The 21,398-nt window shown below is 42.1% G+C and overlaps 1 protein-coding gene across 2 annotated transcripts in view; it reads right to left on the bottom strand.

Annotated features, from left to right (window-relative positions):
* abca2 (ATP-binding cassette, sub-family A (ABC1), member 2) overlaps positions 1–7,681 on the bottom strand; it is a 144,187-nt gene extending 136,506 nt beyond the window's left edge. For both annotated transcript variants that reach the window (XM_041786929.1, XM_041786930.1), the window contains exon 1: positions 7,311–7,681. In XM_041786929.1, the coding sequence (XP_041642863.1) occupies positions 7,311–7,376 (66 nt within the window). In that variant the 5' untranslated portion in view covers positions 7,377–7,681. The remainder of the gene's footprint in view (positions 1–7,310) is intronic.
* Positions 7,682–21,398: the final 13,717 nt, after the last annotated feature.

The raw sequence follows: 21,398 nt of genomic DNA, 5'->3' as shown, positions 1-21,398 counted from the left end.
TTTGTTTTGTTTTTTGTCGTCATGATCACCCCTTTAAGTTCACACACTTAAATCTCAGCCTTAAAACTGCCGTCTCCTCCATCAGATGTTAAGTCTGATGTGCAGCTGATGGAGGAGGGAGGAGTGTGGCAGGCTGAAGGTTTCCTGTTAAATCATTAAAAAGATTGATTTAAGCCTGATTATTTCAAAGAAGCTGATAGATGTGATAAACTGAAATAGAAACATTATTTAGAAAAGGTTTTTCTTTATTTTATTTGGCTGCGCTCACAAGAAAGAAGTGTTGCACTTTACGGGACAGTCCACGAGAAACTCAAGGCTGTAGGAGATGAATATGATTAATTATTCTCAGATACACTATATTGCCAAAAGTATTCACTCACCCATCCAAATAATTGAAATCAGGTGTTCCAATCACTTCCATGGCCACAGGTGTATAAAATCAAGCACCGAGGCATGCAGACTGTTTCTGCAAACATTGTGAAAGAACAGCTTGCTCTAAGAAGCTCAGTGAATTCCAGCGTGGTACTGTGATAGGATGCCACCTGTGCAACAAGTCCAGTGGTGAAATTTTCTGGCTCCTAAATATCCCACAGTCAACTGCAGTGGTATTATAACAAAGTGGAAGTGATTGGGAACAACAGCAACTCAGCCACGAAGTGGTAGGCCACATAAAATGACGGAGCGGGGTCAGCGGATGCTGAGGTGCATAGTGCGCAGAGGTCGCCAACTTTCTGCAGAGTCAATCACTACAGACCTCCAAACTTCATGTGGCCTTCAGATTAGCTCAAGAACAGTGCATAGAGAGCTTCATGGAATGGGTTTCCATGGCCAAGCAGCTGCATCCAAGCCATACATCACCAAGTGCAATGCCAAGCGTCAGATGCAGTGCTGTAAAAGCACGCCGCCACTGGACTCTAGAGCAGTGGAGACGCCTTCTCTGGAGTGACCAATTGCACTTCTCCATCTGGCAATCTGATGGATGAGTCTGGGTTTAGTGGTTGCCAGGAGAACGGTACTTCTCTGACTGCATTGTGCCAAGTGTAAAGTTTGGTGTAGGGGGTATTATGGTGTGGGCTTGTTTTTCAGGAGCTGGGCTTGGCCCCTTAGTTCCAGTGAAAGGAACTCTGAATGCTTCAGCATACCAAGAGATTTTGGACAACTCCATGCTCCCAACTTTGTGGGAACAGTTTGGGATGTCCCCTTCCTGTTCCAACATGACTGTGCACCAGTGCACAAAGCAAGGTCCATAAAGACATGGATGAGAGAGTTCGGGGTGGATGAACTTGACTGGCCTGCACAGAGTCCTGACCTCAACCCGATAAAACACCTTTGGGATGAATTAGAGCGGAGACTGAGAGCCAGGCCTTCTTGTCCAACATCAGTGTGTGACCTCACAAATGTGCTTTCTGAAAGAATGGTCACAAATTCCCATAAACACACTCCTAAACCTTGTGGAAAGCCTTCCCAGAAGAGTTGAAGCTGTTCTAGCTGCAAAGGGTGGACCGACGTCATATTAAACCCTATGGATTAAGAATGGGATGTCACTTACAGTAAGTTCTTATGTGAGTCAAGGCAGGTGAGCAAATACTTTTGGCAATATAGTGTATCTTTGTAATAACAAGACTGATCTAGAAAAGCATTTTTGTGTTTATATGTGCTGTGAAATTTCACTGCTGTGATAGTGATGACAAGTATCAGGAGGATCGATGAGAAAAGAGATCTTTCTAAAATTAACTGCATGAGTGTCTGACAGAATCGGCGTATACAGCCTTTCAAAACTAGATTTATATTTTCATTTTCACATTTCTCTGCTTGCTGTGTTCTAAGACCTACTCACTCCAACTTGACAGGCGACTACATCAGACGGCTTCATTCGAGCTACAACGCTCGCTTCACACTGCCGTGGCTCTCGCCAGCGACATTCTAAAACTGTCTTGTCGTATCGTGAATCTTTGGTCTGAACTGGGCTTTACAGGAAAATACGTAGAAACAGAATGCAATTATTTTCGAATCTCATACACCCATATTTTTTCAATATTTTCAGACACAGTCATATTACCTGAGTGTTGCCAGAGGATACAGTATCACTGCCAGGTGTTCAAAAACACAGGCACTTGTCAGCGTGCACGCTAGGGCTGGGAAATTAATCACAAACTAGATTAAATCACAATATGGCCTGCTGCAATTTTCAAATCGCAGGAGTTGCAATATTTCTTTAACTTGAAATGTGTCAAAATACCAGTTTAATTAATTCATTTCTGCAGAGATTTTATCCACATTATGCAAACATTCAAGTGTCATTTTTCATAATGGTTTACAAAAATGTTTTATGTATGTTTTTCTTAATCAAAATGAGTGACATGAAAATGATAATGTCTTTAAACAAGGCAAATTACATTACATTTGCAATATGAGCAAAAATTGTTTGCTCATTCAATCTAAAATTGATGAAGCCTAGCGTTACTTCATGAAAGTCATACCTCAGCTGGTAGCCAGCCTCACCTCCCCCACCCCAGCCGCCTCCTTTATAGCTTAAAGCTTGTTTCACCCCCATACTCAGATTCATGATACTATGGAGTAATTGCTTCTGAAATAATTTCATCATTTTCTATATACATGGTCTTATTTATGAAATTATTTATTGCTTGAATTTGTCAAAAAATACATAAAATTAATCCAAGAATAATCACATATTAAATCGCAATCACAATATTGGGGAAAAAAATACCAATTAGATTATTTTTTTCAAATCATTCAGCCCTAGTGCATGCAGAAGCACAGCTAGCAGAGTGCCCTCCTTTGTCAAAATGCTTTGAGTTTAAAAATAACAGCATTTATAAGGGAAGGTCTACAGAGCGCTTGCAGCAGTGTTCATTTTGGCAGCTATTTCCAATTTTAGTTTTAGTCTTTAAATAAAATGCATTTTAGTTTTAGTCACATTTTAGTCATTTCTTTCTTTTCTAGTTTTAGTCTAGTTTTAGTCCATAAAAAGTCTTCACATTTTAGTCTTTACTTTTAGTCCAAGCATTTACTTTCTTGCCTAGATCTGGTACCAAATCATGGAAGTGTGTTCTATGCCAGCGATTCTCAACCTTTTCAGCCCGTGACCCCCAAAATAAAGTTGCCAGAGACTGGGGACCCTCACTGCACCTAAAGGTGGTTGGCCATGCACAATTAAGAATAGTCATGTGCAGACAAGGCTGTCCATAAGGGGGGATAAGGGGAAGGTCTCTGGGACCCAGCCAAACCATGGAAGTCAGCAAAATCATGGTCCATTGTAAAGTTAAGCTGTGATATCCATATCTTATATTTAACCTGAAAAAAGAACCCCTCTTATCAAAGAAACAAATGTTTTTTAATCATTGTGTAGTAAATAGCCCTCTTAAAAATGTAAAACCCTTTTGTTGAAAAAAGAATTAACATGGGTATAAAATAGCTCAAATGGGTTAATAATGGGAAAAAAATGGTGGAAAAGGTGGTGAAATTGGATTTTTAAAGTAGCAGAAATCAGTTAGAAGTGGCAAAAATTTGATGAGAATGGCAAAAAAATGACCAAAAAGGCAAAAATGGGTTAAAGTGGAAAAATGGGCTTAAGTAGTGGTAAAAAGGGAGTTAACAAATGGCTGAAGTGGCTTTAAATTGGCAAAAATGGGTGGAAATTTGGCAAAATTGGGTGAAAAATTAATACAAACTGGCAATAAAGGGTTAACTAAGAAAGAAAAAAGGCAGATACAGGAAAAATTTGTTAAAGTGGCAAGAATTAGTGTATCAAGTAGTGAAATATGGTTAAAATGGGGAAAATTGGGTGTTAAAAGTGGTTAATAGTGGCAATAATAGGTCAACAGAGGCAACTTTAGGCTTAAGTGGCAAGAATTGGTTTAGACACGGCAACAACAGGCAGAAAGAAAGTGGTGGAAAGCCCCTCAAAGCTGGATCAGGTATCAATGGGAAAGGGCCGATCGATGGTGCCGATCCAGGAAACCAGCTCTAAGCCTTTTTTACAAGGTTGTTTGCACTATTTTCTCACAGATTTGACACTTTGTTTACAGTATGTGGTTAAAACACTTGTGTAATATAGTTCTGTACTTGAATGTTACCTCTGATGCACTTTCTTTGTTTTTTGCTGCATTACCAGTCTACAGGGTATAAAAGTTTACAATTGAATAGTAATTTCTGTAAGTTCTGAAGCATTGTTTTTACCAAACTCCTGGTAAACATTTAAACACTTTATAGTTTAAATAAATATCAACTTCAGTAATCTGTATGTACTCATTCTTTGCCTTTTACCCAAAACAATTACCAGTCTTATCTTACAGTAGGGCATGCAGGTTATTCTTCTAACACTGGTATCGGATCAGTACCGGTATCGGTCGATACCCAAAGCCCAGGTATCGGTATCGGGACCAGAAAAGGTGGATCAGTGCATCCCTAATGATAATCAACTATTGTCATCGAGGATCTGGGAATGTGAGGTAATGTGCCATGTGCTTTCAGCATTATAATTTATTTCCATGTTGTGCTTCAATGGCGAGGTTGATCTAGCAGCAGTTTCACTTCACAGGAAGCTTATAAAAACATGACAAACTACTTCAGCGCCTAAGATAACCACCAAACACAGTTAACTTTTTCTACATGAAAAGGCATAAAGATTTAACGTTTTTAAAAACCTTGGTTGGTTTTAAATGTGTCTGTCGTTGCTGCTGCACGACGCAGTGCACATTAATCATTTCTCATCACGGATCTACACACAGAAAGCAGAATTTGAGTCTTGGGTCATAGTACAGGGATGCACATTTACAGAAGACCATACCGCGATACCAGCCCTGTGTCAGCCGTGCCATGGCACGCAAGGATAATATATAAGCGCTGGTATATGGGTTTAGAAATCACTGTCTGTCAACACAGTTGGCCGTGCCATCCATAAATGACAGTTAAAGCTGGATTATGGAGACAAGAAGCCATATGTGAACAGGATCCAGAAACACTACCGCCTTCCCTGGACCAGAGCTCATTTGACATGGACTGAGGAAACATGGAAAACTGTTCTGTGGTCAGATGAATCATCCATCCATCCATTTTCTATATTGCTTATCCCGTTCGGGGTCACATGGGGGCTGGAGCCTTTCCCAGTTGTCATTGGGCAAGAGGTGGGGTACACCCTGGACTGGTCGCCAGTCAATCACAGGGCTGACGTACAGAGACAGACAACCAGGAACACTCACACTCACACCTAGGCCAATTTTAGAGTTACCACTTAACCTAACGAGCATGTCTTTGGTGGGAGGAACCTGGGGAGAACCCACGCATGCACTGAGAGAACATGCAAACTTCACACAGAAACTCCACACTTGATCAGGAAGCAAACCAGGGACCTTCTTGTTGTGAGGCAACAAAGCTAACCCCTGCACCACCGTGCAGCCCCAGAAAGCATGATCTCTTTTTAATTTTCTAATGTAATACTGGTAACAGTCAAAGGCAAGAAAAATACTGTGAAATGATATTTATCGCCCAGGCCTAGAGACCACAGACGCCATGTCCTGTGGATTAAAGAGGAGAGGGTGCATCCAGCCTGTTCTCCTGGCTCAGTTCTAGAGCCTGCATCTCTGATGGTAGGGGGGTTGCATTAGTGCCTATGGTGTGGGCAGCTCCAACATCTGGAAAACCACTATCTCCCTAGACAGCTCAGTGGGTTGCACCACTGACTCTTGTTCAGGAGGGTTGATGGTTCAAATCCCAGACAGTACAGAACAATATCCAGTTTGGGCCCTCAGGAAAGATCCTTAACTCTTGGATCACCTGTCTATCTGTATGTATGTTGCTTTGGATAAAAGCTTCTGCTAAATCAGTGGTTTTCAACTGGTCCAGGTTCAGGACCCACCAATATCTCTAATGATAAATTGTGACCCAAATCAACAATGCACCTGAATTAAATAAAACCTTGAGACCTTGGAGGAACAGAATTTATGATAGGAAGAAAACCAAAACTGACATGTTTTTACACCCCCTGTCCCTGTGATATTGTGTACATTTTAGCCAGAGATCTTGAGAAATAACCTCATCATCTTGTTAAAAGCAGCATTTTTATTGCAAGAAGATAAATAAGTCTAAATATTGATTTAACATTTACATTTACCAATTACCCAATAAAACAAAGGGAAATTAAAGGTATGTTGCACGTTCATCATAGACTTTAGACACCATTTTTTTAAGATTTATTTTTGGGCTTTTTTGTGCCTTTATTAGAGAGAGGATAGTGGATAGGGTCTGAAACAGGGAGGAGAGCGGGGAAAGACATGCAGGAGATAGCGCCACAGGCCAGATTTGAACCTGGGTCGCCTGCGTACATGGTGCACGCCTTAACCACTTGACTACCAGCACGCCCCTAGACACCATTTTTTTACAGACACACATTCGCGACCCACTGAAAACTGCTCCGAGACCCACTTTGGGTTCCAACCCACCAGTTGAGAACCACTGTGCTATTTGACATTGTAACTAACAATGCTGAAAAGTAGAGAGAGGTTTCAGAGCAACATAAGCTCCCTTCCAGACAATGTCTCTGTCAGGGAAGGCCTCGACTATTTCAGCAAGACCATGCTAAACCACATCCATCACAACAGCATGGCTTCACGGGACAAGAGCTCAGGTCCTGAACTGGTCTGCCTGCAGTCCAGACCTTTCACCAATAGATCTGTCCCTGTCCCTACTTTTCTCAGATGTTTTACTGCCATCAAATTCAAAATGTGCTATATATTCATGAAATGGAAAAAAAGTCTGAACATTCGATGTGCAGTTTCTGTTCTATTGTAAATAAAATATGGATTTATGAGATCTCACAGTCACTGACTTTGTTTCAATTACATTTTAAACAGTGTCTCAGTGTTTTTGGAATTAGGGTTGTAATGAGTTTCTGAACTGAAAAGGTGATAAATGACCCAGCCCTATCACCTTGTAAAGGCCTACCATATTAACTAATGCCTGTTAATGATCTTCACCTCAGACAGCCCATCCTCCTCTTCTCTACTGTCAGGGCCTTTACAGTCTGAACCTTGATTACACAACAGTTGTTTTCCTCAGCACAACAACCTGTTTGACAACATGCAGAGATGGGGATCAGCAGAGCTGAAACTCCCTCTTCATCATCATCCTCATCCTCCTGCTCGTCCTTAAGCTCACTGCAGCGTTCTGAGGCTCGGATCCTCTGCTGGGAGCTCAGACCCGGAGCGGAGAATGAGGATGAACCGCCGCCCGTCTGCTCTCCAACACATTCATGGGTCTTATGTAATTCATGATGGCATGTGTGCTCTTACCGGCCCCCTCCTCTTCAGAGAGATGTTCTTCCACAGCAGCAGATGGAGCTGGTGCATGAAGCCCATCTTTGCTCCTCTTCTCCCGCCTCACTGTGTCCTAAATGTACCGAGCGGTGGAGGTGGCCTGCGGTGACTGCATCCAAACAACCTGCCGGGAATAAGACCAGTCCCGGTACCGAGCATCCCAGCAGTCAGCAGTGCAGACGTGTCTCTCCTGGCCCCTGAGAATCCAGCTGTCCTGGTATGAGACTCAGTGTGGAGCAGAGGAGGAGGAGAAGGAGTCACCGAGCGGCGGGAGAGGTCGGGACGGGACTGTCATCCTCCGTCAGTCCGCCGGCGGAGCAGCGATCAGCCCCGGAGTTAGAGCAGGAAGTCAGGGAACGGCTTCAAGTCAGGCTCAGCACGAGCATGGCAAACTACACTTCCGGCTGGTCCTTTCAAAACAAAAGCACTACGCATTTAACTCCTCTTTTGAGATGGAATTAAACAGCTGCACTTTAACCTTTTGTCTCGGTTTTATTTAGAACAGTGATGCTCAATGTTTGGCTCTGCTCTCTTTTATGTCTACATTTTAAACATTATTCCCCTAGAAAATCTTGAACAAGGGAAACTTTTTTTGCCAATTCCACCATTTTTTTGCCACTTTTCACCCATTTAAGCTACCTTTAGCCATCAAATACCACTAGTTTCAAATTGTTTGCCCATTTTTGCCACTCTTGACTGCTTTATGTCCATTTCAGTCTCTGTTCACTCATTTTATTGCCAACTTTTTGCCACTTTTATCCATTTTTTGCTACTTTTCACCCATTTAAGCTACCTTTAGCCATTAACACCACTTGTTTTCTATTTTTTGCCCATTTGCCACGACTTTTTGCAACTTTTATCCATTTTTTTGCTACTTCTATCTAATTTTTGCCCTTTTCACACTTTTTGCACCACGTTTTGCCCATTTAAGCTACCTTTAGCAATTAACACCACTTGTTTCCTGGTTTTTTGCCCATCTTGGCAGTTCTTATTGCAACTTTTATTCATTTTTTGCTACTTTTCACCCATTTAAGCTACCTTAAGCCATCAAATACCACTTGTTTCCTATTTTTTGCCCATTTTTGCCACTCTTGACTGCTTTATGCCCATTTCAGTCTCTGTTCACTCATTTTATTGCCAACTTTTTGCCACTTTTTGACCATTTTTTGTCACCTGTGCTCATTATTTTTTGTCACTTCTCACCAGTTTTTGCTGCTTTTTGACAATTTTTCCCACCTTTAACTCATTTTTATTGCTACCTCAAGCCGTTTCTGCCACTTTTTACCACTTAGATTGTGGGTCTTGCAAAGGTATTTTTCAACAATTTGGCTCTTTGGTTGAGCAGGGTTAGTTAGTTAGTTAGTTAGTTAGTTAGTTAGTTAGTTAGTTAGTTTGTTTTTAATTGGGTGATGCAAGACATAACAAGACAAGTGGGGGACAAAACATTTGCAATTCAAACAATACAAACAGTTGCAACAAGACAGGGCAGAGACAAAGAGAGACAGGCAGGAACTTATAATATTTGGATGTTTTAAATTTGAGGGTGTTGAAGGGCTATGTTTTGTGTGTGTGGTTGCATGTGTGTATAGATATGTGATTGTGTGTGTATATTGGTGTATGTCTATGTGTGTGTGCATATAGTTATTTGTTTTGGGGGGACATAACAGAATGGTGTGGGTATGGGATGTTGGTTTAAGCTGGGATTTGGGTCTGTGTATACATTCAAGCCAAGAAGAGAAAGAAAAAAAAATAAAAATAATAAATAGAATAAAATAAAAAGCATCAGTATGGATGTAGGATAAATATTGGTATTAGAATAGTACAAGTGGAGGAGATATGAGTTTAAAAAATGGATAGTTAATGATAAAGAAAGAGAAAAAAATAAATAAATAAAAAGAAAAAATATAGGGAAAGAAATGAAAAAAAGGAACTAATCAACGGGACAGAGAGGGTAAAGAGCATGGCAGTAATAATATTACAATGTTACAATGTTACAATGTTACAATGTCATTCAGCAGACACTTTTATCCAAAGCGATGTACATTCGAGAGCAAGAACAACACAAGCAACGATCTAGACGAGAAGAAACAACATCAGTCAGTGCCACAAAGTGCTTCAGGTCCAACTGGATGCAGGTGCTGCCATGCAGTGTTTAAGGCAAAGCACCTAAAATATACGTTGTTTTTGTTTTTGTTTGTTTGTTTTTGTTTTGTTTTGTTTTTTGTTTGTTTGTTTTTGTTTTTTTTGTTTGTTAGGTCTTTTTTGTTTTTGTTTTGTTTTTAAACACCAACAATGAATCAAACAAAATGTGGGATCTCTAGTCGCCATCATTAGACTTCACAACAACTAATTACCAAGTACCAAATGCTGGATCATTCCCAAAGAGCTGGGCAAAGAAATCCCAGAAGTAGAGCAGGACAGTGCGAGCCAACTGTAGTTGGGAAACTCATTCAACCACTGGGGACAGCAGTGGAGAATAGTCTGGCTGACACTCAATCTACTACTGGGGACAACAGTAGAGATTAGTCTAGCTAAGTGCATAGTGTTCTCTAAAGAGCTGGGTCTTTAGCTTTCTCTTGAAAGTAGAGAGGGAGTCTGTAGATCGAATGGAGTTGGGTAATTCATTCCACCATTTAGGGACAACAGAGGAGAAGAGTCGGGCTAGTGACTTAGGAGCATGATGTGCTGGAAGTACCAGGCGCCTTTCGCTGGCTGAGCGTAGTGGGCGAGAAGGGGTGTAGACCTGGATGAGGGACTCCAGGTAAACAGGAGCAGTTTTAGTTACTGCTTTGTAAGCAATGATTAGAATTTTGAATTTAATGCGAGCTGCAACTGGAAGCCAGTGTAGAGAGATTAAAAGAGGCGTGACATGAGCTCTCTCGGGTTGGTTGAAGACCAGACGTGCTGCTGCGTTCTGGATCAACTGCAGAGGTATAACTGTGCATGCAGGAAGGCCTGCCAGTATTGAGTTACAGTAGTCAATGCGTGATATTATAAGAGCCTGTACCAGGAGTTGTGTAGCATGCTCTGTCAAGTAGGGTCTGATCCTCTTTATGTTGTAGAGGGAGAATCGGCAGGACCAAGCAATCGAGGCCACATGGACCTTGAAGGTTAGCTGGTCATCAATCATGACACCCAGATTTCAGGCTGTCTTAGTGGGCAAGAGATTATTTGATCCAAGCTGGATACTGATCTGCGCTTCCACAGGTGGACCGGTTGGGATGATAATGAGCTCAGTTTTGGGCAGGTTGAGCTGAAGGTGACGTTCCCTCATCCATTTAGAAATATCAGCAAGGCAGGATGAGATCTGAGCTGAGACAGTTGTGTCATCTGGTGGAAAGGACAGGAATAGCTGTGTATCATCTGCATAGCAGTGACACGAAAAGCCATGGGAGCGGATGATTGCACCAAGTGAGGTGGTGTATATTGAAAAAAGTAGGGGACCGAGCACAGACCCTTGAGGCACCCCTGTTGATAAGCCATGCAGTTTAGACACTCCTCCCTTCCGTGATACTCTAAAAGATCTCCCTGTGAGCTAGGACTTTAACCACTGTAGGGCAGATCCTGAGATACCAAGTGAAGAGAGTGTGGAGAGGAGGATTTGTTGGTTTACTGTGTCAAAGGCAGCGGACAGATCCAACAGTAAGAGAACTGAGGACTGACCAGCTGCTCTGGCCAAGCGAAGTGATTCCGTTACTGACAAAAGTGCAGTTTCAGTAGAGTGGCCCCGCCTAAAGCCAGACTGATTCTGATCAAGTAGATCATTGTTCTGCAAGTGTTCTGAGAGCTGGTTGAAGACTGTGCGCTCCAGTATTTTTGATAGGAATGGGAGAAGTGAGACCGGCCTGTAATTTTCAACCTGGGCTGGGTTGAGAGTGGGTTTTTTGAGCAGTGGTGTAACCCGCGCTTGCTTGAAAGCAGCTGGGAAAACACCTGTGGACAGAGAGGAGTTGATGATACAACTCACAGCAAGGCTGATTGTGGGCTCAATCACCTGCAAGAGATGTGATGGTATCAGATCGAGCGGACAGGTTGTGGGCTTAGAGTCGAGCAGAAGCCTGGTGACTTCGCTCTCACTTAGTGGAGAGAATGAGCTAAGTGAGGCATCACTAGCTGGTGGAAGAAAACTGAGTTGGACAGGCTCAGAGAATTGGTTGCTGATGGTAGAAACCTTGTCAGTGAAGTAGGAGGCGAACATGTCTGGAGTCAACATACTGGAGGGTTGTGGGTTTGAAGGAGAGAGGAGCGAGTTAAAAGCAGAGAAGAGTTTGCATACATCAGTGGCAGCACAGATCTTTGATTGATAGAACGCCTTCATAGCAGATTTTAGAGCAGAGGTAAAACAGGACAGTTTTTGCTGATAAGCACTCAAGTCAGTGGTTTGTTTGGATTTATGCCATTTTCTCTCTGCTGCCCTGAGCCCTGCCCTTTGGGTTCTGATGACCTCAGTGAGCCAGGGACAAGGTGGAGTATTTCGAATGGGCTTAGACACCAGAGGGCAGAGTTTGTCCAGAGAGGAGGTCAGTGAGGAGCAGAATGTGTGTGTGGCCTCGTTAACAGTGAGTGTGAAGGACTCCTTACATGAGGCTAGTGCAGCTGAGACCTCATCAGACAGGTGTGTTGGGTCAAGTTTTCTGCGGTATGATCTTAATTGAGTAGTAGATTGTTGAAGTTCAGGTAAGCCAAGTGAGAACTGAATGAAATAGTTATCAGACAGGTGAAGTGGTGTTACACTCAGATTAGCCGTGGAGCAATTGCGAGTTAGAATCAAATCCAGTGTATTACCAGCCTTGTGTGTAGGAGGCGTTTGAACCAGTTTCAAGTCAAAGGAGGACAGTAGTGAAATAAAATCAGTAGCCTGGGCTCTATCCAAGTGGATGTTCATGTCACTCATGACAACCAGTGGTGTGCCATCATCAGGGATGTCTGAGAGTAGCAGCAGCAGCAGCAGTGACGTGGTTCCTGTAGGGACAGCTCAGGACCAGCAGTCCTTTTCAGTCCCGGTTCTCAGCTTGAGCAGGTCCAGGGTCCGGGGGATGGGGGGGCAAAGGAGGTAGCCTGGTTAATCAAGTCAGTCAAGTCACAGTTCACATTCACCAAATAATTTGACCCCTTTTATTTATTTATTTTTTCCATTTTCGATTTTTGATTTTCTACTTTTAATGTTTTCCCCTTTTATGCACCCCTTTATATATATATATATATTTCCATGATTTTAAAGATTTTTTTTTTTTGGGTGGTTTTATGTTTTCTGTGAATCTTATTCCTCTTGTTGGAGAGAATTAAAACATTCTTAAAATTCAAGACTCAAGACTGATAAAAGACTACTATGTCAGATTTCTTAAAACTCCTAAAATGATCATATTGAATAAAAACAACCAGAAATTCTAAAAAACAAGTGTAATTCATCCTGGTTGAAAACAGTAAAATCAGTTAAATTGGTAGTCCTGTCAAAGCTTGTGATAAAAATAAATAAATAAAACAGAATAAAATAAAATAAAATACAATTCCTTTTTTGTTTTAAAACCTAAGAAAACTAAAACCATGTTATTAATTGAATTAAAAACTAATTAAAACCAATTAAAACTGAGAGTGGGGTGCTTCAGATGAATCTGGGTGGGTTTGTTTTTTTCCTCTTCTATTATTGGCTGCAGTGATGGGTTGTTTTCAGCTCTTTGAATGTAGTTTTTACCTAGGACAGAGATTCTCTCTTGTATTGTCATCAGGCCGGAGAGTTGATGGGTGTACTGGTTGTTGGTGTAAGAGTCTGTAGCACATTTTTATTGCCAGGTTTTGGATTCTTTGTAGTTTTTGGAGTTGTGTTGTTCCCATATTGCACCATGCAGGTATGGCGTACTCAAAAAGGGATCTGATGTATGAGGTATATACTCTTAAAGCCGTTTCTGGCGTCGTACCTCGCTGTCTTCTGCAGATGACCTTTAAATGGTTGAGCCTCCTCCTTGCCTCTTTTTCCATTAAATCTCTGTAAACGGTCCATTTCATATTTTGTTGAAATGTTACACCCAGGAATTTTGCAGTGGGGATGGCCTCTACAGGTTCTCCATAGAGTGTCAGATGAAGTGTGTGGTTATTTCGGGGGGCTTTTGAGAAGATGATTCACTGTGTTTTTGAGGGTTAAGTTTGACTCGCCACATATTGGCCCAGGCTTCCATTTCATTGATGCTCCTCTGAAGTTTTTTGGCAGCGTATCATGGGTTTTTAGATGATGCCCAGTAACAAAGGTCATCAGCAAACTGGGAGACTTGTCCTTCCCCTCTGGGTGAGTAATAAATATGATGATGTAGATTGATGTAGATTAAAAACAGTAGGGGACTTAGAGCTGAGCCCTGAGGTACTCCAGCTTCAAGTGTGAATCTGTCTGATATTGATTTTCCCACTCTTACAGTGATCTCTCTGTTATTTAAAAAACTGTTTAAAAGCACTATGGTGTGTTTGGGGAGTTGGAGGTTATGATCTAAAAGCCTGTACATAAAACCTTGGTGCCACATTTTATCAAAAGCCTTCTCAATATCAAAAAACACTGCTACTGTGATTTCTATTTTATTGAAACCTCTCTGGACATCTTCTGTCAGCCTCAGGATGTTGTCTGTTGTACTTCTCTCTTTTCTAAATCCAGCCTGGTGGACCCCCAAAACTCCAGTTTTATCGAAGTGCTGTTGAAGTCGATCAGCTAAGACTCTCTCCAAAAGTTTTCTAAGATTTCTGAGAAGGCTGATGGGTCTGTAGTTGATTGGCTGGTGGGGATCTTTATTGGATTTGGGGATCATTGATACAAGTGCTGATTTCCAGGGTTTGGGGAAGTAACTGGTGTGGATGCAGAGGGTGTACAGTCTGGATAGTTCTGCTAAAAATTCTACTGAGGCTTCTTTGATTAATCTGTTGTCAGCTGTGTCTTCACCTGGGGCTTTGGTCTTTAGTTTTTTGAAATGTTGTTGGAGTTCAATTATTGTAATGGATTTTGTTAGTGGGTGGCTGGTTTCTGTGTTTTCTATTGGTAGATATGGAGGTAAATTGATCTGGTGTTCAACAATTACTTTCCATTCCTGGTCAAAACGGGGGTCTTCAGGGGCAGAGTGGACTTTCTGTAGGTGTTCTTTAAAGATGTTTGCTTTGTCCTGTTCCTCCTCCACAATCTGTCCGTTGTGTCTTAAGACTGTTATTTTTGAGTTGTTTTTCTTTCCATTGATTTTGTTGATCTTTTGCCAGAAGGTTTTGGGATTTGGGTTGTTATTGAGATTGGTGTAGAATTTGTCCCATGTTTTTTCACGCTCTGTCCTGATGGCTTTCCGTATTTGTGCTTGTACTTGATTGACTTTTTGTTTGATTTCCGCAGATCTAGTTTTCATGAATTCCCTCCTTAGTTTTCGTTTAATTTTAATGAGATGTATTAGAGAAACTGGGAGGGTCTTTGGGTCTTTGGATTGTCCTCTGGTGTTTATGGAGTTCTCTCTGGCTGTCAGAAGTATTTGTGTGAGCTGGATGAATCTTTGGTCTATGGCGGATGGTTCTGGGTTACACGGAGGGAGATGGGCACTTTGATTGGCTGTGGAGAGTTTGTATTTTTCCCAGTCTGCTGTTTTGTAATTGTACCTTGTGTTTTTTCATACTGAATGTCTAGGTTTAGTGAGGTGAGGATGGGTAGTTGGTCACTGCCGACGTCCCCGCAGACAGAGAATGATGTGACTTTACCAGCTAATGATGGAGAGCAGAAACAGAGGTCCAGGATATCAACAGAGTCATGTGCTGCACTGTAGTGAGGTGGTTCGTCATTGTTTAAGAGAACAAGGTCTGTCTGCTCAGTGATGGCATTTAGTGCATTTCCAGCCTGGTTGGAAGTTTTGTTATTGAAAGCTGAGTGTTTTGCATTGAAGTCTCCCATTATTGTGATGTTGTTTTCTTGTTTGAGTATTTCTGGAGGACAGTAGATTGATGCGAAGAGGATGTTAACTGGGTTTGATCTTTGCAGCAATGAGTTCGTTGCTTTGTATGTGTTGTGGGTTGTCTGTGATTATTTTTTCGCTATATGGAATTGATGCTTTTATGAGTATGGTGACCCCTCCACCTTTTCTCTGTGATCTGTCGTGTCTTAGGATGTTGTAGCCAGGTAAGGAGAAGTCTTTGTCTGGGGAGAGGAATGTTTCATTTTTTGATGCAATGTGGACATCCTCTTCTTTTAGAATATGTTGTAGTTCTTCTTGGTTCTGTCTGATTCCTCTTATATTTATGTGTAGAATGTTGAATTTGTTGGGTTGGGCCATGTTTGTATTGATGTGGATTTTCTTTACTGTAGGTGTTTCTCCAGGCATTTCCAGATGGCTTGGTACTGTGTTTTCCTGGCAGAGATTCTTGATGTCATCTTGGAGAGCAGAGCTGGGTTCAAAGGTTTTGGATGTTGTCTGGTTGGAAGGTTGTGAGGAGTTCTGGTGTCTTGATGGCTGGGTCATGGACTGGTAGGTGGGGCACTGTTTGGATGCTGCAGAGTGGTTTCCATTGCAGTTGGCACATTTGGATTCGTGTTTTGGTTTGTCACAGCGTTTGTGTGAGTGGCCTCCTCCACATCTGACACATTTGGTGGGGTTTCTGCACTGGTGGGTTGTGTGGTTGAAGCCCTGGCAGTTGAAGCACTGTTTTGTGTGTGTTGTGAGATGAGCCTTTTCTACTCTATAATGGAAGAGGTCCATGTAGAAGCCTTCACTGATGAGTTTGGTGGAATGGTCTGCGTTGGAGAGATGGACTCTGATGAAAGTGGTGGGTTGTTCTGTTTTGCTGCTGATAATACGGTTGACTCTGATGGTTGGGATGCCTTGTTGGTGGAGTTCCTCTTTTATTTCCTCTGTGGTGACGTTGAGAGATTGACCTTTGATGATGACTTGTTTAGTTTGATGTTGTGTTCCTGGTTGACGGTTTGCTAGTTTGATGGTGAGGTTGGTGCTCTGAAAGGAGTTCTCGGGCCATGGAGCCAGGAGCTGGTTCATTGAGCTTGGATCTTTAGTGAAAACCAGTAGACCTCCTCTCTGCAGGGTGACTAGCTTTTGGATTCTGGCTGTTGGTTTGCATCTGGTTATTTCTTTTGCAATGTCTTTTTCATTTTTGAAGATTGTTCTGTTGATGTTGTCTATTATTATGGGTGGTGGTGAGTTGAGTGGTTCTCGTGCTGCCTCAGTTTGTTTTGGACTTGTGCTGGATCTGATTCTTTTCTTGGGGTTGTGTACCAGTGTGAAGTCCTGATTGTCCTGTAAATTTCCTTTTGCAGCTTCTGCATATAACGAGTAGTTGCTGGCTTCAGGTTTATTTTCATTTGTTAACAGGTTGTTCATTCTTGACAGGGTGTGATGGAGTTCTGGCATAAATAAGGACAGCGGTGTATTCTGGATGTGTCTGCTTAGGTCTTGAAATAGGCTTTGAATTTGTCCGAAAATGGTTTTCAGCATCTTTTCTGATTCCCTTCCCTGGTTGCCATTACTCAGTGTTGGTTCTGGGAAGTGGATTTCTGTTTCAGGGAGACTAGTGGCATTTTGGTTGAGGCTGTTTGAGCTAGGGTCTTTGTCTTGAGAGTTTTCAGGGAGAGATGAGGCTTTGGGTCTGCTGCTGTATTGGGTAGGAGGCTTCATTGTTTTTTGAGGGTCAGTGGGAGCTGGATGAGATTTAGGTCTAGTGCTTTGTTGGTTTTGAGGTTTGGCTGGTTTGGATTGATCTGATACAAGTTTTGGTTTGTTTGAGTTAGTTTTGACATCAACAGCTGTGGCCCACACTGCTTTTCTCTGCTCAGGGGTGAGTGCATTTGGAGGATGCTTTGGCATAATTTTAGAAGTTAAAACAGTTAAAACACTCACAGCAGCAATTTAAGTTAGATAAAAAAACACAATTTAGTTAAAATAAGTTGAAATGAGGTGAGTTTCCTAAAATTAGGTAAAATAAAATAGGTTATACAGTTTAATATGAATTGTCTTGAGAAGAGGAATACTGAAAACATAAATTTTGACTTTAAAACCTTTACTTCAGACAGTTTTTGGTGATTGTGAACTTTAAAAGTGACTTTGTGACCAGTTTCCCAGGTGCAGATAGGTTTAAACATCTTACTTTTTGGTTCCAGGTGCTGTCTCTGGTGATGAAGGCTGTTTCGTGAGCCACAGACAGGTATGAGAGCCTGCGAAGATCAATCTCTCCTAAGCTGTGTGGCATGTAACTGTGTGCTTTGCAGACTTCTTCCCCAGGTCTTAGCGAGGCTGGCGTGCCCTTGGGTCAGCAGTCAGCGCAGGTAGGGGAATGTAGCAGTGTCAGCCTAAAGCTGTAGCGGGAGCAGGTGTGTTTTACCTCGCTCTTACCGAGACTTGGAGGCACTTACACAACGCGCGAGGCTTGCGCGCCTCTCATTTAGTAAAACCCCACTTTCTCTTCTCCGATAGTGAGACAAACAACCGGGCAAATAAAAGGATGCTCTTTATTGTTGCCGCTGTATGTCTCAATCTGTCAGGAGTCGAGAGCAGTGAAAAATGATGATCGGATGTCTGAGAGTAACATGTCCAGTTCCATAATAAAGTTGTCTAGGTGACCCCCAGGTGGGCGGTATACCACAACCATGTAAACCTTTAATGGTGCAGTGACCTGTACTGTGTGATATTCAAATGAGGTGTTATTGTTCAAGGGTTTGAACTGGCTGTGAGAAAGAATAATGCCTGTGCCACCTCCTCGGCCAGAAGAGCGAGGTGTATGAGAGAACACTGCGTCAACTGATAGAGCAGTTGGTGTTACAGTGTTATCAGGACGGACCAAAGTTTCTGTCAGGGCTAGGACCTGAATGTCAGACAGTTTAGTGAGGGAACTGATGAATACTGCTTTGTTGACTGCAGACTGGCAGTTCAAGAGGCCAACTGTGATTAAAGGTTGTGGAAAAGAGGCATTCTTCAAAGTGGATAGATTATGCAGGTTTCGTTTTCTTTAACTATTGTACTTCTTTCTGTTCCCATATATGACTTGTATTTTTTGGTTGCACATGTTGTGTTAGACTGCTGAGGTGCATTAGACTGTTATGAGGCAGTGCTGCCTGTCGGTGGCCTTGCTTGATGGACTCGCACAGGTAGACTCGCTGGTCTTTACCCAATGTACAGGTAGACTCGCTGGTCTTTACCCAATGTACAGGTAGACTCGCTGGTCTTTACCCAATGTACAGGTAGACTCGCTGGTCTTTACCCAATGTGGTCTTAGACTCACAGGTCTTTACCCAATGTGGTCTTAGACTCACAGGTCTTTACCCAATGTGGTCTTCACACAATTGGGCTTCCACAAGGGCTGACGCTTCTGCTGACGCTTCAGCACAGTCTATGTACTTATATAGACAGAAATTGCCACAGCTGTGCACAATTGAGTTGATTGCGCACAGCCGCTAACCGCCCCAGCTGGCAAATTTAGATTCAAACTCTTAAAGCTTGGACTACAGTGAAACTCCGCCCCAGCTGTTTTCACTTTAGCAATCAATAGAGGGAGTGTCGCATCAACTGCCTCACCTATTGTTGCAGAGAGAGTGAAACTAACACATTCAGCCCAAGCAAAACTGCCAACAACCTACTTCCAACTGAAACAACCCAAAGCAGATTCCTCTTACCAAGTAGCTCCTCACTTCCTATCTCAAAGATCAGAGCTTGTTCTTACTTGTTCTTGTAATAATGGTTAAAAAGTAATGATGCTTTGCATTGGATTCTATTATTAGTGTTATATTTCATCATAATATGCCCAATCTCTGGCCTTCATTTACCTCCTTCTTCTTTTTTTTTCCAATAGCCCCCCTCCCCTTAATATCCTAGTCAATAATGAAGTTGAGGTAACCCTACTACGGTCACCCCCTGACCCTGCGGAGGGAGCCAGCCGATGACGGTTGAGCAGGGTTGAGTCACACTGCTTGAGAAAATACAGAATGAGCACCACTCAGAGATTTTCACTTGATATTTATGAAGTAATCAATAAAAACAGCCAGACCTAATCTAAACCAGATTCTCATAGTCCAGACATGTAAACAGATACAAAGAATTTCATCAACTTTTCTTCTCCAGTCAATATCAACCACAAAAACAGTCCCTCCATTTTGATATTTCATTAGTGAGTTAAAGCCATACTCCCTCATTTTAACCGATATCACTGTATGTTTTTCAAGTTAATGAAAATCTGATGTAAATGAAGTACATTAACACTGCATTTAGAAAGTATTCAGACCTTCACTTTTATCAGTTTTGCTCTGTTGCAGTATGGTGCTAACTAATTAAACTCCACTCAGCAACCCTTCATGACAAAGTAAAAAACTGAATTTTAAGAACTTTTACAGATTTATTAAAACTAAAAAATTAAATATCACATTGCCTATGCAAAGACACCATACTTTAAGCTCAGGATCCTCCTGTTTCTCTTGATTTTTGCTGAGATGTTTACACCTTGATCTGGGGAAGGCTACAAAAAATCTGCTGACTAAAGGTTCCCAAGAGCACAGTGGCCTCCAGAATTCTCAAATGGGAGATTGGGAGAGAAGGACCTTAGTAAGCGAGGTGACCGAGAACCGATCGTCACTGAGCTCCAGAGATCCTGTGTGGAGATGGCAGAGATGCACATAAGTCCTTTTTTGCAAGTCTCAAGTCTCCTGTGATCGTAATGACCATTCTGTGGTCTGCTTCTGACGTCCAGTCTGCTTAGACCACTGCATGGTTCTATCTCAGGAATCTAAAGCCTGTACTGTATCACCTTCATCAGCACAGGTGGGATCACCGTTGGTGTACTACCTGGAGCCAGCTGGCCACAGCGTTCACATGCACACGCTTACATATGACCATGTTAACTGTTTTTCACACCATCTACTGTGGCTAAAGGTTACTACTCGGCATTTCCACTGGTACATGATCAATATCAGCTCTCTTCTTAACTCATTGAGTGCCAATGACATATTCATACGTCAAAGTGTTTTTTTCAGTGGCTGGCACATGGGGGCTCTCTCACGCTCCCTGTGAGTAATTTGGGGGCTTCTGGGATATGTAGTCGGAACACTACAGTCAGAAGAGACGGTAGATCAAAGCCACAGAGATCAGAGGTGGAGACCCTGGGGTCAAAGAGCAGAGCGATCATTACAGAGGTAATCTAAGCTAAAAGTTCTAAAACAGACGCTGGAAAAAACTTTAAACTTGGCCTGAGAAATCGCTTACTCACTGAAACTGACACTGAACTTAACGACAGTGAATCCAGGGATCAGCGCTTTCAATCATCTGCCTATGCCGGCCAAGAGGCTAAAGAATGCCGTGAGGTCTCCCCCGTGCGTAGGAGAAATAAGGCAGCCTCTTGACAGCTGGATGCATACAGCAACGACACTTCAGAGACGGACTTTTCCGACCCTGACTCTGAGGAATGGCTGCCAAGTGAGCGGAGCGGATCTTGTTCTCTGTCCCAGAGCGATGGAGGTAAGTTAACGTTAGGAACCCACTGATTATTCAGCCAAATTTATCGAATGAAACCATCACTCATGCTCCTGTGATTTCAAAAGCAGACGAGAGAGAGGATCAAGCCCCATGCAGTTCTACAACACCGTCTGTTGGCAGAAAAAGAGGTAAGAACAAAAACATTCTATATTATAGATTATATATTATATATATAAAACATATTATTTAGCTATTATATTACTTCTAAAATTTACAGACGGTGCCAGGGGACACACAAGCAGGAGAGGACGTGGGCGTATGGGGGTCCCATGGAGGCCGTCCAGTTTTAGAGTGTGAATGACAGTGACTGGAAACATTGTTATTTATTTTACAATAAAATAACATTTGTATTACAATTTTCAGACGTCTTTTATGTCATTGGAGGCAAAATTATAACATTCAAATCACAGTTTTGCTTGACAGACTCTCTTTCACAAAAATGCATTTTTCTCAGGTTTCTAGAAAAAACGTGGTCTCTTAGGTGAAACTAGCCTCTATTCAACTTCAGATAAATCAAGAACAGAACAAGGTGCCAACAAACGTTTTTTTCCATGATGAAATAGAGAGTTTCTTCTTTCATTTTAGCTATTTG

This window comes from Cheilinus undulatus, linkage group 5 (assembly GCF_018320785.1).
Source record: "Cheilinus undulatus linkage group 5, ASM1832078v1, whole genome shotgun sequence".
NCBI classification, from domain to species: domain Eukaryota; kingdom Metazoa; phylum Chordata; class Actinopteri; order Labriformes; family Labridae; genus Cheilinus; species Cheilinus undulatus.
Note: the sequence above shows the minus strand (reverse complement) of the source record. Positions and strands in the feature narration are given on the sequence as shown.